Consider the following 26,574-nt stretch of genomic DNA (forward strand, 5'->3'; position numbering starts at 1 on the left):
TTTGGCTGTTTTGTGTTCATTGTTTTCTCCTATGTGCAGATCTTCAGGGCCGTGCTGAGGATCCCCTCTGAGCAGGGACGGCACAAAGCCTTTTCCACCTGCCTCCCTCACCTGGCCGTGCTCTCCCTCTTTGTCAGCACTGCTATATTATACTGCCTGAAGCCTGCCTCCATCTCCTCCCCCTCCCTGGATCTGGCCCTGTCAGTTCTGTACTCGGTGCTGCCTCCAGCCCTGAACCCCCTCATCTACAGCCTGAGGAACCAGGAGCTCAGGGCTGCAGTGTGGACACTGATGACTGGATGCTTTCAGGAACATTAAACTGCTGGCCAAGTTCTGCAAACACTTGTAATAAAAGTCATCTTTGATACTTCTTGTTGGTTTCATTTTGGAGACTCTTTTTATGTGTTTTACTTTTACAATATAGTCCACAAAGAAATGTCATTGTTTGTGCCATTATTCATTTTGTTTCTCTCCACCTTCCCTGTGGCCACAGATTGTGTCAGTGAGGGGCTGCGCTCTCGGTGGCCTTAAACAAACGAAAGGATCTGCCAGCAAAATTTTCTGCAGCGATGCCCTTTTGTTGCCCTCTCTGGAGCTGCAGCAGCAATGTCTGTGTGCAGAGCTGGGGGCAGATCAGTGCTGGCCCAGCAGCTGTGCCCAGCAGCAGCAGCACTTGGTGTTGCCAGCGCTGCTGCCGTGCCCTGCCCCGCTGCCCTGGTGGCCCTGGTGCTGCTGCAGGGCCTGAGAGCTCTCGGGGCCGGGCACAGTGCTGGGGTGGCAGTGCCGGGGCTGCAGCAGGGACAGGCCATGGGCACTGCTGGGGCAGCGCTGACGCCTCAGGCCAGGCCTGGGGGCTGCAGGCTCCTTGCCCAGGCTCTCTCAAGAACACGGCCAGGCCAAGGCTGAGCACAGAAAAGCCCCGTGAGCAGCCCCAGGGTGGCCGTGGGCAGGCTGGGGGCAAACAGCATGGCTGGGGCTCTGCAAGGGCCCTGGGGCAGACGGGAAGGAGCAGCAGAGCAGGGGCTGATCCATCCCCAGTGCGCTGGACAGCCCAGGGCAGCGTCCCAGAGCGTCCTCATGGAGCTGCCAAAGGCACCACAGGCCAGGGGGGCACATCTGGGCTGCTGTGTCTGGCTGTGGGGCTCCCTGTTCTGGGCATTGAGGAGGGGCTGCAGAGGCTCTGCAGGACTGACAGGATGGGCTTTGGGCCTGGGAGGAGAAGCTGAGGGACCTGGGCTGCTGGAGGCTCAGGGCTCATCCTGCAACTGCTGCAAGGCTGGTTTCAGAGAATCACAGAATCTGCAAGGGTGGAGAAGACCTTGGAGAGCATCAAGCCCAACCTGTGCCCTGACACCGCCTTGTCTCCCTGAGCCTCCTCTTCTCCAGGATAAACAACCCCAGCTCCCTCAGCTGCTCCTCACAGGACTTGTGCTCCAGACCCCTCACCAGCCTTGCTGCCCTTCTCTGGACACGCTCCAGCCCCTCCATGTCCTTCCTAAATTGGGGGCCCAGAACTGGACACAGCACTCGAGGTGCTGCCCAACCTGTGCTGAGCACAGGGGAAGAATCAGTGCCCTGCTGCTGCTGGCCACACCATTCCTGATCCAGGCCAGGAGCCATTGGCCTTCTTGGCCCCTGGGCACACTGCTGGCTCATGTCCAGCCTGCTGTCCCTCTGTCCCTGCAGGTCCCTTTCTGCCTGGCTGCTCTCCAGCCACTCTGTCCCCAGCCTGGGGCACTGCAGGGGTTGTTGTGGCCAAAGTGCAGGACCTGGCACTTGGACTTGTTAAACCTCACCTTGTTGGATTTGGCCCCTGGGTCCAGCCTGTCCAGGGCCCTGTGCAGAGCCCTCCTACCCTCCAGCAGATCAACATTCCCAGAACTCTTGGTGTCACCACGGTTCCTTGAGGCCCCAGAGTGCCACAATGGTCTCCATGATGCCATGAGGCCTTCCAGTGTCACGAGGTCCCTCTGGCTCCACGGGACCCCTTGGTGTCACAAAGTCCCTTGGATCCTTGGGTCCCGCAGTGTCACAATGGCGCCGTGGTCCCCCAAGGCCCTGCAGTGTCACAGTGGATCCTTGGATCCAGGAGGTCTGGCAGTGCAGCAATGCTCTCCTTGGTTCCACAGTGTCACAATGGCCTCTTGGTCCCAAGGGGCACCCCGCTGTCAAAATTGTTTCCTTCATTCAACAAGTGCCTGCATTGTCCCAATGGCCTCTTGGCTGTACAGGGTACCCCCATTGTCACAGTGGTCTTTGTGTTCCACGAGGCCCCAGAGAGTAACACTGGCCTCTTGGGTCAGGGCAGTGTCATTTGGTCTTGTTAAACCTCACCTTGTTGGATCTGGTCCCTGGATCCAGCCTGTCCAGGGCCCTGTGCAGAGCCCTCCTACCCTCCAGCAGATCCACACTCACACCCAGCTTGGTGTCATCTGCAAATTTGATGATGCTGGACTCAGTCCCCTCATCCAGATCATCAGTGCAGACACTGAAATCCACGCTGGCTGGCTCTGATCCCTCGGCCATCCTGCAGGTGCCCTGGGATGGCACTCAAGGTGATCTGTTCCATTTCCTTGCCAGGCACCCAGGTCAGGCTGACAGGCCCGGAGTTCCCTAGATCCTCCTTCCAGCCCTTCTTGGGGTTGGGGTCACACTGGCACCTCCAGTCCTCTGGGACCTCCCCAGTGAGCCAGGACTGATGGTAAATGATGGAGAGCAGCTTGGGGAGCTCATCCACCAGCTCCCTCATCCCCCTGGGATGGATCCCATCCCATCCCATCCACCTGTGAGCATCTGAGAGGCTCAGCAGGTCACCAGCTGCTTCCTCCTGGATTACAGGGGCTGTTCTGCTCCCTGTGCCCATCTGCCAGCTCTGGAGAACCCTTGTCCTGAGGACAACCTGTCTGATTGTTGAAAATTGAGACAAACAAGGTCTAAAGTAGCTTAGCCTTTTCTTATCTTTAGTTGCTGTTCTCTGTGTAGAAGCTGAGCTTGTGACCCCTTTATTTTTAGTTATACTCTCCACTGCATCCAATAAAGAATAGAGATTCTCCTTCTCCCTCCTCTTGCTATAATTTTTTAATAGAAACACACTTTTTTTTCTTTCTTTTTTTTTTTTTTTTTTTTTCAGAAGCAGCCAGGTTAAGTTCTAATTGAGCTTTCACCTCTCTAATTTTCTTTCTGCATAGCCTAACAACATCCTTAAACACTTCCTGAGTTGCCGGTCCTTTTTTCCTCTGAGTTCCCACAAAAGCTGCACGGGCTGCCAGGACAGTCATTTTCCTCCCTAGCTCATCTTTTGGCACACTGGGACAGGCTGCTCCTTCCCCCTTAAGATTACTTTCTTGAAACGTGTTCATCCTTCCTGGGCCCCTTTCTTTTTAAGGGATGTTTCCCTTAAAAATATCAGTACCTGATCCAGTGTCGCTCTCGCGAAATGAAGAGCACAGAAACAGACAGAGGCAATCTTGTACAAAAGAACAAGAAGCCTTCATTCAAAGGAACCGCGCGGTTTTTATGGAGTGTTACGGTAGATTCTATTTGATTGGCTAACTAACAACAACATCTTCCTCACACACTGTCCTTGAGAAGGAGAAAAATAAGAAGTAGAAAAACACCACCTGCTAATTATTTCTATTTAACAAATTATCATGTCCTTGCAGCTCCCTCAAAATTCTCACAAGCCACTGTGAGAAACGCTTGCCGTTTCTCTCTCTCTGTCCCATGGCATCCTCAAGAGATGAATAGCTCTTCATGCTGTGAGGGTGCTGGAGGGAGTTTAGATTGGTAAGAATTTTACTGTTTTTTATACTATAAGGACTGTCAGAAATCTGCTGGGATAACAGTCTGACAACATTCTGATTTCTCTTGATCAGGTGTTTTAAACATCTGCAAATATTATGGCAAATGCTTCTGTGTCTGTTTCTATCCTCACCATGCTCTTCTATTTTGAGGGAGTTGCAGTAGATCCTAGTTTGAATGTTCAGTATATGAAGGAATGAAGTCCTTTTTCTCTGACAAGATTCACTGAAGAGATTCCTGTTGAAGCTGATCCTGTTCTGTAGAGCTTTTAAAAATTACTGCACAGGACATAAGACTGTATGTAAAATTAGAAGGAATATTTCTAGATTGACACAGTCATTTATGTTTTCAAAGTAATTCCTAAAAAAGGTAAGTCATGATTTGTGAAGATTTTAGAATTATTTTCTGGAATTTAGATGGAGTCATGGGGAGAGATGCTCATCCATGCACGCTAAATGCATTTATTAAGCCCAAAAAAGAAAGCCATTGCAGAATGGAGCTCAAACAAGGCACACTGGAGGGCAGCGTTGGCTGCCAGGATCACTGTCAGTGCTTGTTAACCCCGAGGGTTTCTGCAGCATGGGCTTTGGAAAGCCTGGGGCTGACAGGTGCAGGCAGACGCCCCACATGCTTCGACCTCAGAGATAAGAATTACTGTTTTCGCCTTCAGGAGGAACTTCCCTGTGAGTCTTGTCTTTGCTCGTGGCAGGATCCAAAGACTGCTGGGAAATGTGGCTGTGTGAGTCGCCACGTGCAGGCAACTGCAGCAACCCCAAAACCACGGCAAAGAGGAACTTTATTTCAGCGCCTCGCTAAGCTGTTCCTGCATCATGAAATGGTGTAGAAAAGGGAGATGGTTCTTTCCTGTCATCACAAGTATTTTGGGATGCCATCCCTCTCTCCAAAGTTTTATTTTAATGGCTGATACCACTCCCCATCTTTTCTTTTGCAAGACAGAAAGCATTACCTTCAAAAACCACAAAGCTCTCCAAAAGTAACCAAAAGAACTTACAAATGTATTTCAAACAAAACAAACAAAGAAAGAAAAAAGCAGCTGCTTTGCATTGAACAATAATGAAAAACAAAACAAAACTCTTTGTGAGGTTTCAATGGAACAGAGAACTTGGAACTATTGACATCCTGGAGACCCAGTGAAGACACTTGGTTCCAGTCTGGGTCACTGTAAATCCTGACCCATTCCGTGTAGGAGGTCAGGCCGGCTCTTGGTCACCACACTTGGCTTTGTTCAGCAGAAAACTCTGCAACAAAAGGAGGGAAAAAGAAAACATTTGGTTGGATCCATCCAACAAGCACATCTGGCAGAGGACAGTCAATGACCGGGGCTGACTTCAGTGCAACAGGATCTGCAAAACTTTCTGACTTCCAGCAGCTGCTGCCTCTTTCTGGAGAGGATTTTTACAGCCTCCCAGCCACTCAGCCAGCCACATGGTGTTTATTTTCTTGTGCAAGTTTGCCAGCAGATCATGGCAATGCATCCCTTTGCCCAGAGAGGCCCACACAACTTGGTGTTTTATGGAAAATGACACGGCAAAGGCCCCACGGGATGGCAGGTTACAGCTTTTCAGCATTCCCCACTGCTTGTACCACAGGACAACGCAACACTTGTCATGATTCAACCGTACCATCAAAAACGTATCAGCAGCTCTAGGAACTCCTTTTGGCCAATGCTGATCAAAGGCCCAGCAAGGAGTCAAACATTCAAGTGCTGTTCAGCTGTAGCCAAGCTGCTTAGCAAGTGCTTCCCTGACAGGGCAGCTCTCCCCCATCTCTCCCTCTCTCTTTGCTCCCAAAAGAAGTGCTCACGAGGAAGCAGAAGCCAGGGTGGCTGCAGGGCCAGCCCTGCCTGGTGTCTTCAGAAACTACAGGCAGGGCTGTAAAACAAACACTTACTGTTCTAACTTCAGGTCTTCTTGTCTTGTCTTCATGTGGCAGAGAAGTCACTGGAAGAGGATTCTTCTCATCCCCTGCCGATCCCTGAAAAACCACAGAGACAAAGCTGGTCAGAGAGAGATGCCCAAAGCAATTCCAAAGCCAGGCTTTCCTACATTTCCAGAGGAAATGTTCATTTCTCCCAGGCACAGTCTATGCACCGGGCTCTCCCCCTCTTGCCTTCTTTGCCAGCAATCCCTCCAAGAATTTCAATGGAACCTTGGCTTCTCACCTGGCAGCTCACAGTGCTTTGCACCATTCAACTTCTCCAAGGACAGAGAAATTCAGCAGCAGGTTTCCTTGCTCAGTGGCTGGGAGTGCAGTGAGGGCTGGAAGCAGGAAAATTATCAGGAAAAAGCAAGCAGTTGGAAGGCAGATCATACACTGTGCACAGTCTGGCCTCACACACATAACAGTGGGTGGCCTAACACACAGCCCTTGCCCCCCACCCCCCTTCCCCAAATATCCTACACCCAATACCCTGAGCCGTCAGTAGACAGCCAAATCTGTATCAACTGCCAGTAAAATCTAATTTTTTAACCCATAAATGCAACAATTTTGTCCGCATGATAGAAAACCTTAGGCCCAGGTTGTGGTCACACCCACAGGTTATTTTTAAGTGAACCACAGTTTCTTTTTATAAACACACTCCTTTTTATAAAGACAGCCCTGTTATTTGCAGTTGCCTGCAGACAGAAATGGTCACTTATCTGAGAGGATGTTTCTCAAGTGATGCACACAGCATGCATGGCTTCTAGGAATACTCCCACCAGCTCTCCTGGATACCAGTGCTGATGCCCTGGGATTGCTCCTCGTGGTCTTCCTCCACTTTCCTCTGCTTGGCCAACAAAGGATCCTGGTTCCTGGCAGGGTTAACCACGCAGGCAGGTCCAGGTCGTCAGTCGCAGTTCTGGGTCTCTTTTGGGTCGTCGTGCTCAAATTTGGTGCACATTGTGCAGCAGTCATGGCCGGCAGTGGCGGCAGCACCACATTTTCCCTCTCCGTTTGGAATGATTCTTCTGATGCTCTGGACAAGAGAAGCAAATTCATGACTGTGATGTACATATAATGGAGGCATTTCTCAAAAGCTTGGCCATATCCTGCCCTTCATGCCATTGTCCCAACAAGGCAACACTTTCAAAGCGGAGAGGCTTCAAAGAAGAGGGAGTTTGAATTGGCAGAGACTTTCACATTCAATAACAGAGTGGCCGAGCACATCTCTGATCATCTGAAATCAGGATGTCCATGGAATCCTGGCAGCAAGAAGCAGCAGCAAACAGTTTTCAACCTTGCTTCACCGCTGCTCATTTCCACCATTTTCAGTCAGCTTTGCAAAGTTTCCAAGAACACACCGAGCAGCGAATGCTGGTGTTGTACTGCACTGCATAGTTAGTTAGTTATTTGCACTGGGTGTTTGATCATTTGCACTGTTCACATGATTTGTATCCTACGACCACACGGTCTTCCCTCTTTTCCCCCCCCTCAAGTGTCAGCACTGGGGGTCTCTGCCTGGGTTCCCCCTCCCCTCGCCCCTCCTCACTGGCATCCCACTGGCAAGACATTAAAAAGTCCTAAGCTTAATAATAGAGCTCTGTGCATTGTGTTTTAAAGATTACAAGCAAGTATCATATTCCAAATAAGCAGACATTGTTTTGACAACAAATAAATGTACTTATAGTAGTTAGATACAACTGCTGCCAATATGCTTCTGCTGTGTGTGATTAGTCCAAAAGCTTTTAAATCAGTTGTAACATTAAGTTCTTTGCCTGCTGTCAAAAATGGAAACTACTAACATCTGCTCATTGTCATAACCATGCAATAAGACTAATGCTAAAAAAGAAACAACTTAAGACAAGTTCCACAACAATCCCATCCCATTCATAATTTATACATAAACCCACAACCAACAATAGCTTCCAGCATGTAAAGGCCAATCTGCAGCAGCTGCACTTGCAGAAGGCACACCGTGTTAGAAGCAAACTCTTGTGTGTCTGGACAGGAGATGGAGTTCTTCATCCTACCCTCCTGAAGAGAGACTTAGATTTACACATCCCTCTGACATCCCATCACTGCATACTCACTTCAGTTGATTGGAGCCTTTGTTTGCTGAAAGCTGAAATTATTTTGTTGGGAATGTTTGGTCTCATTCCTTTTTCTTCCTGGGAGTATCCCCCTTGTCTTCCCTCTAGCAGGAAGAATAAAAACAGGGAGAAAAATTCACACAGGTCTTAAAAGTTCACGTCAAGTGCAGAGCAGTACAGCTCAGTTGGATCGATTCTGGTTGAAAACATGAAAAATAACACACTGGAACTTCCTTTGGAGGAGAAGCATCATGGCTCTACTGCCAACCTCTGCAGCAGAAACTCCACATGGGTTTTTCAAACACCACCTTGGTCATTGTCCAAAGCCACTTCCCCTGGCCCCTCTCACCTTCTTCTTTCCAGGGGGCTCCTCAGGACTCCTCGTGGCTTTCCTCTTCAAGTCTGCCTCCCTTGCTGGCAAGAACAACTTGTCCCCAGCAGGCAAAGGCACTTTGTCCTTGCGCAAATCCCCAGGCCTGTGGCCACTGGGGATGAGGGCATCACATTCCTGAGCATGTCTCTTGGGCACGTGGGCACAGCTCTTGTCAGGGGCCTTGTGCTTCCTCTTCTCCAGCTGCGGGGGTGTCTTGTCCTTGGGCAGGTCCCGACAGGTCCCTTGGGCCCTCAGCCAACCTTCCGCCCAAGCCCGGATAGTATCGACGCCTCACCAGTAAATGACGCGCAGGGGGGCTTCTTTGCTTGCCAAGTCCGGAGGAGTTTATTTCAGGAAAGGAGTAGAAGGGAGGAGGGGTACAACTCTCCCCGAAGGGCAGCAGAGGCAAAAAAGCCCCGACCTTGGGAGGGGTCCGGGTATATATTCGAGGGGAGTAAAGGCGGAGATTGAGAAGGAGTTAAGGCGGGTTGACAGGGCACGGACCAACGGGAAAGGGGGAAGGGAGTGGTTCATGACAGGGGACTAATGGGGGACAGAGGACAACAGAACCTTCTAGAACGAAGGAGTGGGGAGCGGGTGAGTGGCACACTGATTGACAGGTGGGGACTGCCTCATACACATGCCTCCTCCCAAGGCATCCCCGATGCCTCTCTCAGCCCACCTCCCACATCTCCCCCCTTTCTATTAATTAAAAAGACATTTTTGAATGCCTTAGTTATGGTCTTCTTAAAACACATGATGGCTATGGAAACTATCATAAGAATGACAAGCACCCAGATTAGGCTTTTGATGATGGAAGTGGCCCACCCAGGAATACCCCATTGCGCCAGCGCCCGGTCCATAGGGTCATAAATCTTTGTCTCTGTAAGTAAGGTGGATACTTGGTCCTGGATCTTCCTGATATTTTCGTGGATGGAGGTGCTTCTGGAGGTAAGGTTGAAGCAGCAGAGTCCTTCAAAGTCTTCACACCCGTGGCCATGGGCGAGTAGAAGATAGTCAATAGCAGCCCGGTTTTGGAGGGTTGCGTGCCTGGTGGTTTCTTCATCCGCCAAAAGGTCGGACAGGGCGGCTGAAGTAGCGCTGGCCTGCTTACTCAACCAACACCCCAGATGGGAAAGCTCCCCGAGGGCTTTCGCAGCAGCGTACCATGGCAGAAAGATGGATGCTGCGATCCTTTTGCCCTCACTCCAATCATAAATTTGGTCATTGCATTTAGGGTCGAATTGAGTGTACGCACGTTTTTGTCTCGTTAATTGTTTGTCTTTTTTCCAATCTAGAATCTGTGTTTTGTTCGGGGTGAGTGTAGTGAGCTGGCCAAGGCTGCAGGGACCCCCTTGGATCTTAGATGGGATCCCTGCCCACACCCTATCCCCACAGATAAGGAACACACCTCTAGGGAGCAACCTGGGAGTAAACGTGGATTCAGATGCCTTGTGGCTGGTATAGTTGCACCAGTTGGTATATTTTTTGGAATAAGGGGACACATCTTTTCTTTCTATTTTTCCCATTTTTTCTTGGGATTGTCCAATCATGTGCCAATGTTCTTGTTTTGGTTTATAGAAAAAGTTGACACAGTAAGTGGCAGGGAAGGAGCCCAGTAAGTCCAATTCCTGGGGTTCCTGTGGTGCATGCGGGAGGATCCTCGTCCACTCATCCCAGGTGTCTACAGGGTTGGGTTCCTTACCAGCATATGGATGGTCTCTTGGGGACAGGGGCATTCCCACCAGGCATGTGGACAGTGGGTCGTCCACTTTTCCCATGGCCATGCAAAAGCTGTCCTGTTGTATGGACTTTGCAAGGGTGACCCAGATATTTTCCTTCGGCTGCTGTACGATCCAGGCTGCAGATACCCATGTGAGCGAGGCGCAGATGAGGAGCATCAGGGGTGTTCTGGGAGCTTTGTGAGCCATCCTAAAGTTGGTTTCTATAATAGAAAGGACGGGGTAAGTATCTTAAAAACTCTTGGTTCCACACCTCTACCGTGTTCCTTGATATTACTTCCCCCTCTCCCCCTCCCTTCTTTTTTCGAATACTTGAAGGGGATATTGGTTAGGGTTGGGGTTTGTGGGTTCTAGGAATGAGGTTAGGGGGAAAGGGGAATGGGATAGGTGGGGATGGGAGAATAGCAGTGTCCGGCATGGTGGGTAAGTATCTCCTGGTAATGAGTACTCTTGCCGCAAGGTTGGGAGGAGAGATTTTCTTTTTTCTCCTGCGCCATGCCACAGTTCTGTCCTGAGCATTCTCATCAGGGGGTGCAGTCTCGGTGGGCACTTCGGCGTCCGCGGCGGCTGGAGTTGAGGCTTCCACAAACGGCTTGACAAACTTTGCTGGGATCCATCGAGGGCCCTGCTCGGTGGAAACACAGCCATACCCTCTCCCCCAGGTTACCAAGGGATATGGTCCCTTTATGTCTTTTGAATCAGGGTCTTTGATTAACACTGGTGGCCTTTCTTTTAAATGAGCATAGGTGGAGTTGTGAAAATGACGGAGAATGGGGGGGTTCGGCTCCTTATCCGAACAATTTAAGAAATTCATTACAAAAAGAACTTTACACAACTTCTCCGCCGGAGTTAAGAAGGGATTAACACAGTGTTGGTGGTCTAATAATTTTTTGATTTCTTTGTGGACCCTTTCTACTAGGGATTGCCCTGAGGGGTTGTGTGGGATTCCGGTGCTGTGTTTAATGCCCCAATTCTGTATAAAAAGTGCAAAGTGCTTAGAGGTAAAAGCAGGGCCATTATCAGTCTTAATTGCTTTGGGTACGCCTAGTGTTGCAAAGGCCATATGAAGGTGTTTAATAACATCTTTGGCTTTTTCCCCTGTATGAGTGGAGGCAAACACAGCCCCTGAAAAGGTGTCTATTGAGGTGTGGATGTATTTTAGTCGTCCGAATGGAGTGTAGTGGGTAATGTCAGTTTGCCAAAGTTCAGTAGCCTGCAGTCCCCTTGGGTTCACGCCAGCTGCTATTGATGGCAGTGCGTGGGATTGACAATTTGGACATGTGGAAACGATTGCTCTGGCCTGTTCTTTGGAGATTTTAAATTGTCTGGCCAGGGCAGGGGCGTTCTGGTGGAAAAACGCATGGCTCAAGCGAGCCTGTGCGAAAATGTCTGGGACTGATGGAGTTGTTAATGCAGCCATAGTGAGAGAGTCCGCTCTTCGGTTGCCCTCGGCTATGGGCCCTGGGAGCTCTGTGTGCGACCTAACGTGCAAAATGTGGTAAGGTTGCTCTCTGTGGGAGATCAGCCAAATTAAATCAGAGAGCAAGCTATACAATTTTTTATTTGAGACTTCTTTTAACAAGGCGTGCTCTGCCCGTTCTGCTATCCCGGCAACATAGGCGGAATCGGTGACCAAATTAATTGGCTGATGGAATTTTTTAAATGCTCTCACTACCGCAGCAAGTTCTGCAATCTGGGGGGAGCCATCAACAATTTGGACATCAGACTCCCACTTCTGAGTGTCCAGGTCCTTCCAGGTGAACACCGACTTGTGGGATTTTCTCGAACCATCGGTGAACACAGTGACAGCATCTGCTATAGGTGTTTTACTTTTGAGAGATTTTGGAGCCAAATGTAACGTGTGCTTAAAAAGCTTATGTTTAGGATAATGTATAGAAATCTGGCCGGGATAGCTATCTAGTGAAATTTGTAAGTATTCGTTAGTTTGTAAAATAAAATCCAATTGGTCCAAATTATAAGGGAGGAAGATGCACGCTGGGTCGCAAGAGGCGAGGGTTAATAGCCGTTGGCGACCTTTGATGATTAATTTTGAAATTAGCTCAGGTGGGGTGGTGACAGTTTTTCGGGGCTGATATGGAAGGAAAACCCACTCAATGATAAGGAGTGGATCCTTCAACCTATCATCCCACTGGAATAACAAGGCATAAAACCTGGGGCACTCACCCAATACGCAGAGATTCAGCGGAAGCGTACTATCAACCCGGTGTGCCTGCCGAGTCCTGATAGCGTCGGCCACTGTTTGCAGCGCCTTCCTCGCCTCAGGTGTCAGAGGGCAGGGAAGACTCAGCTCGCTGTTCTTTTTCTTGGGACTTCCTGGGTCTCCTGGTGGTGTCTTGAGAAGGTCAAAGAGGGGTGACAGTTCTTCGTTGGTGAGTCCCAGGAGCGGGCGAATCCAAGTGATGATCCCACAAAGCTGTTGCATGTCTCGGAGTGTCCGGGGATCGTCGTTAATAGCGAGGTGTTGGGGCACGATGGTTCGCTCAGTAATCAAAAGGCCAAGGTATTTCCAAGGTGCAGAGAGCTGGATCTTCTCCGCTGCAATCTGGAATCCTGCGTCTTTGATGGTTGAAAGTGTTTTGGTGAGAGTCACGTCCAGGTATGTCTTTGTTGGGGCACAAATTAAGATGTCGTCCATATAGTGGAGGATGACCGCATCAGGAAACAATTTCCGGACTGGTGACAACACCTGCGCTACAAAAGTCTGGCAGAGCACAGGGGAGCATTTCATTCCCTGAGGAAGGGTGGTCCAGTGATATCTTTTAAAGGGCTCTGCTAAATTGGTGGTGGGGAGGGAAAATGCAAATCGGGGGGCATCTCCCGGGTGCAAGGGGATGTTGAAGAAGCAATCTTTGATGTCAATGATTGCCAGTGGCCAATCCCTAGGGAGCATGGAGGGTGAGGGGAGGCCTGGTTGCAGGGGTCCCATGTCCTCAATGACATTGTTTACTTTTCTTAAGTCCTGCAGGAGGCGCCACTTGTCCTTGCCTGACTTCTTGATAACAAAAATAGGGGTGTTCCACGGGCTGGTGGATGGTACTAAATGCCCCAAGCGGACCTGTTCTTCTACTAATTCTGTGAGCGCTTTAAGTTTCTCCTGAGGAAGGGGCCACTGGTCTACCCACACCGGCGTATTGGTCTTCCAACGCAGCGGCGGGGTAGTGCGCTCCACAGTGGCCCATGCTAAAAATCCCACTTGGGGTCAGGGATGTCGAGGCGGGCCCCCCACTGGGACAACACATCCCTGCCTAACAGGGCTACATTAGATGAAATAACAAAGGGCCGAATGGTGGCGATTTGACCCTCCGGTCCCTCTACACATACATGGTGTTTGCTCCGTAGTGAATTGACTGTCCCCCCAACGCCTGAAATGGTCCCACAAGGCGACACCAATTCCCAGTTGCTGGGCCACATAGATCTGGGGATGATGGTGATGTCTGCCCCAGTATCTGCCATGAGCCGCACTTTGATCGATTTCCCCTTATAGGAGATGGAGACGGGGAGTACAGGCCTCTCTTTAGTGACATGTTGGGATAGAAAAACCCTGTAATCGTTGTCCGCAGCGCAGGGGTCTTGCTCAGATAAGATGTACATCTGTGCAAAAGGAGTCCCTTTCTGCAGGGTAAAAGGCGGCTCTATGCAAGTGATGGAAACAGTTACCTCATTTCTGGGCTCGAGAGTGACGACTTCAGGTGTAACTGTAATGTGTTCAGGTGTGTGGCGAGTGTCAGCGAGGATAAGCACTGTGGTGGTTTGTTCACAATAAGGAGGGGGCAGGAAGCCCGCCGGTACTCTTACCAGGTCCTCGTCGGTCAGCAGGAGGGTGACACCGCTGTGGAGCAGGTACCTGGTGTTGTTGCTGAGGTTGCGGGTACGACGGAGGAACCGGATCCCGTTGTCAAGGTCTCGAGTCTGAGAGACGACCCTGTTGGGAATTCGTCCTCCCTGATGGTGGGGAGCGCTGGGCGAGGCAGCCGTCCATTTGTTGTCGTCGCGCGGGGCCGTGTCGCGCTCTGCCATCCGTTTCCCGGGTTGTAGGTGTATCTCGGACCCTGAAAGAAAGGCTGGGGACCTCGGGGGAATCTTGCGGGGGAAGCAGGGTTATAATGTCCCAGGTAGTGTGGACAGTTCATTTGCACGTGCCCTAATTGGCCGCAGTAAAAGCACCTGATGTTCTGTAAGTTCATCATAGCTTCCCCTACTTCTTTTGTTACTGTGGTCATGGTTTCCCCCATTTCCTTAGTTACCGTTGTCATGGCCTCCCCCATGCCTTTAGTAACAACCTTGGTCAGGGTGGTTTCGAGGGAGGAGGCTCTAGTGCAGGCGTTTACCATGTCGGCGATAGTTGGTTCAGGGTCCTGGGGCAATGCTCTCAGGATCTTTTTTGTTTCTGCATTTGCATTAGACATCACCATCTTTATTAACAGTTCCCCTCTCGCGTCCGGGTTGTCAATCTGTCTATCAATTGCCTCCCTCATGCGGTCAACAAATTTAATAAAAGATTCAGTCTCTTCCTGGTGAATGGAGGCAAAGCTTTGGAGAGGTGTGGAGTCGTCCGGCACTTTTAACAGTGCTGCTTTGCCTGCCTGCTTAATGTCTGTTAACAAGTTAAAAGGTAGCAGTACTTGATCCTCAGGGCGGTCAAATTCACCCTCACCCATGAGGGCATCTAAACCATCGTTGCCATCCCCTAGGAGCTGCTGCAGGTTGTATTTATCCAAAAGAGGCCGCAGCAGTTTTTTCCAATGTCCCTCCCAGACCATACACTCAGTGGGAGATAACAAGGATGAGGCAATGTATTTGAGGTCGTGGGGGACAAGGTCATATCCGTTAAACATCAAGTCCAAGACATTTTTAAAATATGGAGAGTTACGTCCATAATCTTTGGCAGGCCTCCTTAAATCCTTCAATTCCTTGTACGGAATTTGCTCCCACTTCGGTTGATTTCCCCTCCTCACAACAACAGGAGCCACAAACCTGTCAAGGTCCTTCACTAGGTCCAAGTCCCCCTCCCTCAAAGCCTCCTTGCGGATCCTCCGCCAGCTGCTACCCGGCCCGGTATCGGAAGAGGAGCGGTTGTCATCCTCCTCCTCCTCCTCCTCGGAGGACGAGATAAGAATGCGCGCCTTGCGGTCAGCCGGCAGGGCACGGCGGTGTGATTGTTTGAAAGCCAATATGGCCTTCTTCCGGTCTACGCCACATCCGGTTCCAGTAGCGTGGGAATCGGAAGCAGTGGGTGGGGTCGGGGGCCGGCGCGAGGGTGGGCTGGGACTGCCGCTGGAGGCGTGGTTAGCACCGCCCATAGGTGTGCCCAAGGAGGAGGGAAGGGAGGGTCCCGACACTGACGTAATCGACGGTATAGGTGGGAGGGGACCCGACGGGAGGGCAGAACCCGACGGTTGATGGGCACCCGGAGGGGGGGAGTGGGAGGAGCCGCCATTTCGTGTCCCGTCTCTATGATTTTTATCTCCCGCCACGTGGCGAGCGCCATTTTGAGAGTTAACGAGTGAACTGGGATCTAAACTGGGAACAGGGGGTTTAGGTGCAGGGCGACGGGATGAGCCCTGTCCGGGGTGGCCAGTCCCGGGCAAGGAAAGGGACTGAGTGGGAAGGGGGGTGGCAGGGGGCAGACGGCGACCCTGTGCCGATTGGCAGGATCCAGCGCCCATCCCACTCATAGGGGAAAACGGGTTAGGGTCGAGGGGGTGGAAAGCGGGGAAGGAGAACTGGGGTCCCCAAACTCCCTTTTCGCCTTTATGGCGCTGTAAATTAAATCGAAAATAGGAAAATATTTCCCAACCCTAAATTTCCCCACGACCTGCATCTCATAAATCCTTTTCCCCACATTTCCCCAAAACGAAACTGATTTAATGTTTTCCTGATTAACCTCAGGAAAATGTTTGCACAGAAATTTAACAAAAGCCTTCAAATCCCCTTTTTTAAAAGAAATGTTTCCCTCAACCAGGGTAGAAGAAACTTGGAAATATATCCCCTGCTGAGCCACGGTCAGGCGGTTGCCCATGATTTTAAAGTGTGGCTGATAATGTCCCTCCCTCTGAAGAAACCGAAAGAATAAAAACTGTCACTCACACTAATATAGCTAGGGTCTTCAGAGGGGCTGGTGGGCTGCTGCCGGTCCCTGGACGTCTGGAAGCTTCCTCGAAGCCGCGGTGGTTGCTCAGAGCCAGGGGTTGTCGGCAGCCCGAGGTGAGCAGCCCTCCAGAAAACGAAGGGGGAGCTAGTCTCGGAGCCGGCACCGAACGGCGCTTGTATTCCAAAAGTCCTCAGGGTCACGGATCCGAAGAATTCTGGAGTCGCTCAAAAGGGACTTGGGGGATGCCCAAGGTCCCTCGTTCGGGCGCCAAGCTGCGGGGGTGTCTTGTCCTTGGGCAGGTCCCGACAGGTCCCTTGGATGGGTGCCCACAGCCGACCTTCCGCCCAAGCCCGGATAGTATCGACGCCTCACCAGTAAATGACGCGCAGGGGGGCTTCTTTGCTTGCTAAGTCCGGAGGAGTTTATTTCAGGAAAGGAATAGAAGGGAGCAGGGGTACAACCCTCCCCGAAGGGCAGCAGAGGCAAATAAGCACCGACCTTGGGGGGGGTCCGGGTATATATTCGAGGGGGGTAAAGGCGGAGAGTGAGGAGGAGTTAAGGCGGGTTGACAGGGCACGGACCAACGGGAAGGAGGGTAGGGAGTGGTTCAGGGCAGGGGACTAATGGGGAACAGAGGACAACAGAACCTTCTAGAACGAAGGAGTGGGGAGCGGGTGAGTGGCACACTGATTGACAGGTGGGGACTGTCTCATACACACGCCTCCTCCCAAGGCATCCCCGATGCCTCTCTCAGCCCACCTCCCACATGAACGTGCTTTTCACAGGCAGCTTCACAGAAACTGGAAAACGTGGGGGTTCACAGGAGGGGGCACCGCTGATCCAGGGCATCGAGGCGCTGCCTGCAATCGTCCATCACCATCCATGAGGAGCCTCCAGGGCTTTATTGTCCATCAGCTGCAGCAGACGTGTTGGGAAAGGTGACAAGAGCCTGTGGAATGCTCCTTTTTGCAGGCAGATCAGCCACTTGTAGCCCTTCAAAACTCCCTCCCATGAAAACAAAAAGACTTAAACCATTCATAAATGTGAAAAATATGTTCACTCTCCTGATAAAATGTAAAAAGTTCAGTAAAGGACAATGGGAGACCAGGAGCATGCAGTAAAGGTTATTACGGCCGGGTGCATCCTGGCACTCAGCCAAGAGCACCCTGTTACCTTCGGGGATACCCCTGAAATACCTATTCCCTTACATCAGCCTCTTGCATATTCATAGACCCTCATGCATACCCATAAACTAGTTTACATAATCCAAGAAGTATTTTCCATGGCCCCTCCTTGGATCTGCCTTTTCAGAGCATGCAGATTCCTTGGTTGTGGTTTTAGTCCATCCTTATCACCTCCAGTTTTTGGGCCTTGGTCCACTCTGCCTTCAGACAGTGAGTGCTGATGGCTGGCAGATCTGTACAGGTTCCTCATCCTGTGCTCATTGGATGTTATCCCATCCAAGCAGGCATTTTAGCACAAGCAGCTATTTCAATGTGCTTAATTAATGACAGAAATATAAACTGTATCTTTAGAACAAAGTTACTTTACCACCACACATATGAAATCCATTTCAATATCTGTGAAAAGCCAATAATATAATATGTATCCATAACAATAAACCTCTCCCTGAGTGATGGTAGATGTGGGTCCCATGGCCCAGTCCCAGTAAGCTGCTCCCCTTACTGGCAATTCCCCTCCCCAGAAGCTTTCCACCCCCATGTTTCTTAGGTCACTCTCAACCTGGCCTCTTGCCATCCTGCTCTTGGGGCTTCCTTTTTAAGATGGGCTCCCACAAGGTGCAGCCATCAGGGGGTGACTTACGGGGCGCTGGTCGAGCTGTCCTGTCTTGGTTTGAAAAGCCAGGTGTCTGCTCAGGAAGGCAGGAGCCTCCCCTGGAATGGAAACTGCAAACCCCCTCCCTCTGAATTGTTATCATTTTGAAATTAAGGGGCTCTCAGGCAAAGCTATGGGAACAGGAGTTCTTTATTAGGAAAACTTAGAAATCCAAATGCAGTAGTACAAACAAAAGCACTGACAGAGTCAGAACAGGAGCTGACACCCTGTGGGTCAGGGCGCTGGCAGCAGTCCCATTCAGTGGTGGCTGCAGCCCTCCTGCAGTGCCAGGCGTGGTTCTGTTGGAGCAGGGATCCTGGAGAAGGGTGGAGTTTTCCTCTGAAGGTCCAGTGGTGGTGCAGCTGGGCCTGGTCTTCCTCTGGGAATCCAGTTGAGAAGGGCTGATCCTCTGGGAATCCAGTGGGAAAAGAGCTGATCCTCTGGAATCCAGTGGGAAAAGGCTGCCAGCAGTGTTCAAAACCTCAGATTCTATCCAGGTAGGAGTGCTTGGCTCCTCCCCCTGGGCAGAGCATCTCCCAATGGCATGGTGTCATTTTATCAGCCATGCACTGACACCAAATGGCCCATTAAAAGAAAATAATTAATAATAATTGCCCATTATCAGAAGATATCTCCTGGAGGGAGGATTGGTTGTGGAAGAGAGAAAGAAAACTGCCCAATGAACAGAAGATAACTGCCCCACCTCTGACAGATGGCAAACACAACACACACTGAACTTGCAATCCAGGACATGCCCTCACTGGCTGCCCCCATTCCCCAGAGTTCATGGTGTCCAGGGAGGCTGCAGCTGCCGGTGCCGGGAACAAACGAGACGGGGCTTGGTTTCAGAAAGCTCCAGAATCCATTTCTTACCCCCAAAAGACAGGGCAAAGGCAGGGCCAGGGGGTTTTTATAGGGTATCCCAGGGGTGGAGTTGGGGTTTGGGTCAAGGGAGGAGTTATTAGCAACACAGGAAGGGTGAGATCAAATTCCTGCCTCTCAGCAACAGGGACACTCCGCACAGAATGTGTCCCCAAATCCTAAATTCTACCTCAATAACCTGTGAAATGATGGGACTTTGGACATCTTGATCAATTTCATTCATCCAACTCTGTTTTGGCTGTTTTTAAGGGATGAAGATGAATCAGAAGAAAATTAAGGCCAAACCAAGAGGAGAAGCAGGCAGGTGTGTTCCCAGCATGGATCACAGGGAATGTGGGTCACCAGGGCTGTGCCGAGCGTGGCTCCTCCAGCGGGGGATGGAGCTGGAGCAGCGCACGAAGCTCTTCCCGCACTCGGGGCACTCGCAGGGCTTCCCTTAGTGGTGGCTCCGTCGGTGTCGGGTCAAGGTAGAGCGAAATGAGAAGCCCTTTCCACACTGGGGACACTCGTAGGGCCTCTCCCCAGTGTGGATGCGCCGGTGGGTGATGAGGGTGGAGTTGTCCTTGAATCCCTTCCCGCAGTCGGGACAGCAGAAGGGCCTCTCCTCTGTGTGACTCTGATAGTGCCGGAGGAGATGGGAGGTGATCTGAAACCTCTTCCTGCACTGATCACACTCGTAGGGCCTCTCCCCAGTGTGGATCTTTTGGTGGACAATCAGGTTACAGCTCTGGCTGAAGCTCTTCCCACACTCCCCACACTTGTAGGGCCGTTTCCCAGTGTGGATGCGCCGGTGCCTGATCAGGTCGGAGCTGCAGCTGAAGCTCTTCCCACACTCCCCACACTCGTAGGGTCTCTCCCCAGTGTGGGTCCTCTGGTGCCTGATCAGCTCGGAGCTGCAGCTGAAGCTCTTCCCACACTCCCCACACTCGTAGGGTCTCTCCCCAGTGTGGATCCTCTGGTGCCTGATCAGCTCGGAGTTCCACCTGAAGCTCTTCCCACACTCCACGCACGTGTGGGGCTTCTCCCCATCATGGAGCTGCTCAGGGAGCACCAGCTCCGAGCTCTGGCTCCATCTCCGGCCGCCTTCCCGGCCCAGGCTGGGTCTTTCCCCCTCAGCTCGCCGCCATCTGCCTTTGCAGCCCCTCCTCGTGCGGCATCTCGGGGCCTTTTCCTCCCCGTTGGCTTCCTGCGCCGTGGAGCCGCTCCAAACGGCCTCTGCCACGAGCTTCTGCCCCGGGGATTTGTCCTCCCTGCTCTCCAGCCTCAGCTCCTGCTCTGGGGGAGGAAGGACAAGCAGAGGATGGCATTTGCCTCCGGGCCACAGGCAAGGGCAAGGAGATGCCCCAGGGCGTCCCCGGCACAGGGGCTGTGCTGCAGCCGGGGCCGGGCTGGGCTGGGAGATGGAGCAGGACACAGGGGCAAAGGGGCACTGACTTCCTCCTCACCTGCCTGCGTGTCCCGGGGCATCTTCCTCTTCCTCACAGCCTCCCAGGGCTGGGCAATGGGAAATCCTGGTTTGGGGAAAACAAGGGATGAGCACGGTGAGTTTGAAGGTCCCTCTGCCCAAGTCCAGCTCTACAAGTCACCGGCCATCTGGGCTCCAGAAAAACCTCCCCCACACCAAGATTCAGCCCTAGAAAAGCCTCCCAGGAGTTCCCCGTTCCTGCTCCCTCCCCTCTGGTGTTCGGGGGTTCCCCCTGTCCCAGCTGTTGGGGTCACCCTTGGATTGGGGGTCCCCCTTCTCCTGGGTGCCTGCCCTGCCCAGGCTGCTGGCAGTCCCAGCAATCCCAAAAGCTCCCCCCTCTCCGCTCTCCCCATGCAGGGATGCCGGGGCTTTCTGGGCTCCCTTTTGGGCTCCCTTCTCCCCTCACTCTCTGCTTTGGGCTGCAGGGGCTCCAAGGAGTCCCCCCTGCCCCTCTCCGGGCTCTTGAGGCTCCCGCCAATGGCGCCGCTCCCCCCTCTCTGGGCTCCCCACTTTGGGCTCCTGGCGGACACAGGGCTCTGCTCCTCCAGGCTGCCTCTGCCGGCAGCCGCCACCGGCACCCCCAATGTCCCCCCAAGGGGCCTTTCCCGCTCAGCCTTGGACTGCTGCATTCTCCAAACATCCCCCAAAAAACCCAACCCAGGCACCCCCCGGGATATCCGGGCCGAGCTCCCCCTCCCCCCTCACCTGCGGGATGGGGGGCGATGATCCCACAGCTGGGGACTGCGATTTCAGGGAGAGCTCATCCGCGTGGCTCCTTCTGCTCAGCCTCGATCCGCCTTTGTCCCTCCTCTTCCTCCCGCCCCTCCTCTTCCGTCCCCCCTCCTCCGCCTCCTCTGTCTTGTCCCGACCTCCTTCTTCTCTCCTCCCCTTGCATCCCTTCTCCTTGTCCTCATCCCTAACCCCTCCTCCTTCTCCTCCTTCATCCCTCCCTTCCCGCCCTCCTCCTCCTCCCCAGCAGCAGCCACACCCTCGCTGCCCCGTTCCCGGAGCCCTCGCAGCCGCGCCAGGAGCGGCGATGGAGCCGGCACAGCTCGGCACGGGCAGCGCGGGGCTCTCGGCTGCTCGCAGCCGCTGCGGGCGGGGGAACCCGGCCCGGCCAAGAGGAGAGGCAAACTGGGAAAACTGGGGGCTGCACATCCAAACTGGGCCAGGCTGGGGACCCTGCCCGGGCACTGCCAGCCCTTGGGGCTCCTCTCGGCACCTCCGGCAGCGGGGAACGCACAGAGGGCTGCGGGACCCCAGCACTGGCAGCACTGCGAGGGACTGGGCTGCACTGGGATCACACTGGGATCATACTGGGAGTGACTGGGACTGCACTGGGTTTGTGCTGACATCAGACTGGGATCATACTGGGACAGCAGGAGACAATTGAGACCATGGTAGGGGCAAAAGGGATATATTGGGAGTGACTGGGATTATGCTGAGAGTTACTGGGAACAGCTGTGAGCAACTGGGAGTGACTGGGATCAACTGGGAGTGACTGGAAACAACTGGGCTTATACTGGGATCAACTGGGATCATGCTGGAGGTGACTGGGATCGTCCTGGCAGTCAGTGCCACTACACTGAGGCTGACTGGGAGTGCTTGGCAGCAAATGGGATCCTACTGGGACAAACTGGGAGTCACTGGGAACATGCTGCAGGGAACTGGGCTACACTGGGAGTGACAGGAACAACAGTGAGGGTGCAAGAGAGCAACTGGAACCACGTGGAGCACAACTGGTTGATACTGGCAGCGACTGGGAGCACACTGGGCTCACATTTGGATCACACTGGGAGGGACTGGACTGACACTGGGAGGATCTGAGAGTGACTGGGAACACACCCTGCACATCATCCCCCACACTGGGCCTGACTGGGAGCAACTGGGAGCACGCTGGGAGCAAATGGCATCATACTGGGACTGACTGGCTTGATCGAGGAAGCAACTGGAACCATGCTGGAGGCAGCTGGGACCACACTGGGAGAGACTGGAAACAACTGGCATTATACTGGGACCACCCTGGGAGGGCTGGCATGTGACTGGGATCAAACTGGAGCTTCCTGGGGTCATCCTGGGGATGAAACCGAGCGACTGGGATCACACTTTGGGCTACTGGGAGCAGCTGAGAGAAACTGGGATCATGCTGCAAGCAAACTGGAGCAACTGGGAAGGACTGGACGCACGCTGGAGGCAACTGGGATATTCTGGGCATGACTGGGGGATCACACTGGGATCACTGACACCTTACTGGGGCCACTGGCAGTGCCTGGAAATGACTGCAGACATGCTGGGGGCAACTGGGATATACTGGGAGTGTCTGTGACCATCCTGGGGGGACTGGAACCACACTGGGAACAACTGGGACAGTGCTGGGGAGAACTGGGACCACCCTGGGGGCAACTGGGAGTGAGTGGGACCATGCTGGAAGCAACTGGGATCACACTGGGGGCACTGGCATCACACTGCGAGTAACTGGGATCATACTGGGATTACAGTGGATGTGAATGGAACCTTACTGGGGGTTGTTACTGGGAGCTACTGGGCCCATGTTGGGAGGAAAATGTGGACACATTGGGATCAGCAACTGGGATCAGCTGAGAGGTACTGGAACCATGCTGAGAGGACTGAGACCACAACTGGGGTAACTGGGACCACACTTTGCAGAACTGCCAGAAACTGGGATCATGCTAGAGGAAACTGGGAGTAACTGGGAAAGACTGGGATCATTCTGAGGTAACTAAAACATACTGGGAGGTTCTCTCACCATACTGGGGGGACTGGAACCACACTGGGAACAGCTGGGATCATGCTGGGGTCAACTGGGACAATGCTTGGGGAATCTGAATCTACCCTGGAGGCAACTGGGCACGACCGGGACCCTGCTGAGAGGGACTGGGACTACTCTTGGAGCAAATGGGATCATAATGGGAAGAACTGGGAACAACTGGAATTATGCTGGGATCACACTGGCATCACACAGGGATCACAGTGAGAGCAGCTGAGTCCATACTGGTTTACACTGGGATCACATTGAGAGTGACTGGAATCATACTGGGATTGACCGGGAGTGGCTGTGAGCAGCTGGAATTGTGCTGAAAGCAACTGGGAGGAAGTGGGAGTGACTGGGAGCATGCTGGGGTGACTTGGATATACTGGAAGACACAGGAAGCAACTGGGATCACACTGGGGGCACTGCCATCAGACTGGGTGTGACTGGGATCACACTGGGAGTGGCTACAATCATACTGGGATTACAGTGGGTGTGTTTGGACCTGACTGGGGGTTACTGGGAGCGACCAGGCCCATGCTGGGAGCCAACTGGGAACATCATTAGAGGAACTGGGAGCAACTGGGAGAAAACTGGGGGCAAGTGAACCACGCTGAGGTAACTGGGAGTGCCTGGCAATGACTACGAGCATGTGCAGGGCACCTGGGATGTACTGGGAGTGTCTGAGACCATATGGGTGGTGACTGGGACAAGACTGGGAGCGAGTGAGAATGTGCTAGGGGAACTGGGAACACGCTGAGGGCAAGTTGGAGACTGGGGCCCTGCTGGGAGAGACTGGGATCCTACTGGGAGTGCCTAGGACTATGCAAGGGGAGTATTGGGAGAACTGGCAACAGACTGGATCAAAAGTGGAGAAACTGGGAGCAACTGGGACTGTGCTGGGAGCAAACTGCATCATCATAGGGAATGACTGGGAGGGACTGGGCTCATCCTGGGAGCAACAGGGATCCTGAAGGAAATGAGGGGAAGTGACCAGACTCATACTGGGAGGGACTGGGCTCATACTGGGAGCAGCCACTACCAGCCCTGGGACCCTCCAAAAACACCTCCCGGGGACCCCCCGTGTCCCCCCAAGGGCCATCTGCGGCTCAGCTTTGCAGCCCTGCCAGCTCCAAACATCCCCCCGAAAAACCCCAAAGCCAGGCACCCCCCGGCAGATTTGGGCCCAGCTCCCCCTGCCCGGGCACCTGCGGCACGGGGGGCGATGCTCCCGGGGCTGTGGCCACTTCAGGCAGCGCCAGAGGCACCAGATTCCTTCTGTCCCCTTCTCCTGCTCTTCCTGCTGCCGCTCGGCCTCTTCCTCCCTCCCTCCTCCTCCTCCCCGTTCCCCAAGGCCCAACCCTGAGGGGAAAGGGGGCAAGGAAAGGCCGGGAACCGTGAGGGGAAAGGGCCGGGGCCAAGGGGACGCGCGGCTCCAAAAGGGCCCGGTTTGGCTTCAAATCACCCAAAAGGGCCTCAAATGCAGCTGAAATTAGCCAGCTGTGGCCTAAAGTCAGCCAAAGAGGATTTAAATTATCCAAGGGGTCTAGTATCCAACCAAAGGCACCTAGAATTGCCCAAACTGGTTTACACCTCCCTCAAAATGGCCTAAAATCACCCTTAAATCTCCAAAATGAGCTTCAAATCCACGCTGCACGTACCTGCTTCAGCCTCAAATCACCCGAATGAGCCTCAAATTCATCTGGTTCTGCCAGAAATCACCTGAGTTGGCCTAAAATCACCCACACGTGCCTCAAACCAACACAAGAGGACCTAAAGTCAACCTAAATGACTTGGTTTGGTGTAAAGTTACCCAAAGAAGCAAAAAATCTACTCAAATGAGCCCAAAATCACCAAAACCAGAGGCCTAAAATCACTCACCCAGGATTAAATTCACCCACATGGGTGTAATATCATCCAAAGGGATCCCAAATCCCGCCTCAACCCCACCAGATTGGGCCGAAATTCAGCCAAAGGGGCCTCAAATGCCCCCGCACAGGCTGGGGATCCCTGGCGGGAGCTGAAGCCCAGCCTAAAGCTGCCCCGCCCGGCCCAAAATGCCCCCGAGGGGCCGAGCCTGAGGCCGAGCCCGGCAGCGGCTCCGCGCTCGCTCCGGGCCCTCCGCGCTCGCTCCGGGCAGTTTTGGCCGCGGCCCCGGACGGGCCCGGGCGGGACTGGGAGGGAGCAGGGAGGGCTCGGCAGGGCTCGGCCATTTGGGGCTCGCTTGGCCTCGGGCCATTGTGCTGGGAGTTGAGGGGCAGTCGCTGCGGGCTGTGCAGACAATGATTGCCTTTGGGGCAGCTGGGCAATTTCGGGGGGTTGTGGATTCTGGGGGGCTCTATTGGTGCTTTGGGGGGGGGGTGTTTTTCTGGGAGAGTTTGGCGGTTTATTAATATTTTTGGTTTCTTTTTTAAATTCGGGGGGTTTTACTGGGATTTTGTGGGGATTTTGTGGGAATCTCTGGGATTTTTAGGGGGGTTTTATTGGAATTTCTGGGGGATTTTGGGAGCCTTACTGGAATTTTCCAGGTGTTTAGATGGATTCTTTTGAGGTCTAGGTTGTTTGAGGAATTTTTGAGGGTTTTTTTTTGTGGATTTTTTTGGGTTTTGTGGGTGTTGCCAGGATTTCTTTGGGTCTTGGGAGGATTTGTGGTGCTTCTTGGAGGTTTGGGGACTTTTATGGGGGATTTGTGAGGTTTAATTGGGATTTTGGAGAGTTTGTTGGGATTTCAAGAGATTTTGTGGGCTTTTATTGGGATTCTAGGATGTCCTAATGGGATTCTGTGAGATTTAATTGGGATTTCATGGGTTTTATTTGACTTTTGGGGCTTTTAAGGAGATCTTGGGGCCTCTCAGCCCTTCCCTACACCCAGGTATAAACCCAAAGCCTCCCCCCAAAATTCCACTAAAACCCCACAAATCCCCTAAACATCCCAATGAAACCCTCCAAAACCCCAGAGAATCCCACAAAATCCTAGTGGAACTCACCAAAATTTAAAAAGAACTCCCAAAAATTTCAAGGAATCCCCCCTCAAAAACAAACAAACAAATAAAAAAAAAATACAAAAACCAAAAAAACCCCAAAATAACCAAAAACCAACCCCAATAAAATCGCTCAAAAACCAAAACGCCCCAAATTAACAAAAGTCCCCAAAATCGTGTAACCCCCCCAAAAAACCCAATAAATCTCTCCAAACACCCCAATAGTTCCCCCTAAACTCCAAACAAAATCCCCCAAAGCCCAAAAAAGCCACCCCAGAATCCCCAAAAACTCTCCCAAAATCCCCACAAAATCCCATCCCAAAAAAGCCCCCCAGACTCCCCCCACGCTCCCTGGGGCCGTCCTGGCTCAGGGGCACCGGCCGGTGGAACAGGAGCCGCTTCAGGGGGCCCTCGGAGCTTTTTGGGGTGCCCCCAAAAACGGGGGAGTGGAAACCCCTGCTGTGCCCCCTCTCAAAAAAAAAAACCCAGACCCCCGGTCCAGGGTGGGCCTGGGACCCCCCGGGACCCCCAAATCTCCCCCAGGACCCCTCCAGGAACCCCAAACCTCCCAGACTCCACCT

At 52.7% G+C, this 26,574-nt stretch overlaps 2 protein-coding genes across 2 annotated transcripts in view; one reads left to right on the forward strand and one right to left on the reverse strand.

Annotated features, from left to right (window-relative positions):
- LOC119696487 overlaps window positions 1–26,574 on the reverse strand; it is a 1,710,157-nt gene that overhangs the window by 720,163 nt on the left and 963,420 nt on the right. The window contains 1 exon segment of the mRNA XM_038126215.1: window positions 19,173–19,860. Within this exon segment, the coding sequence (XP_037982143.1) occupies window positions 19,173–19,860 (688 nt within the window).
- The window catches only part of LOC119696488, a 1,499,846-nt gene that overhangs the window by 692,743 nt on the left and 780,529 nt on the right, over window positions 1–26,574 (forward strand).

The sequence above is a fragment of the Motacilla alba genome, unplaced genomic scaffold, assembly GCF_015832195.1.
Source record: "Motacilla alba alba isolate MOTALB_02 unplaced genomic scaffold, Motacilla_alba_V1.0_pri HiC_scaffold_31, whole genome shotgun sequence".
In the NCBI taxonomy this organism is placed as follows: Eukaryota; Metazoa; Chordata; class Aves; order Passeriformes; family Motacillidae; genus Motacilla; species Motacilla alba.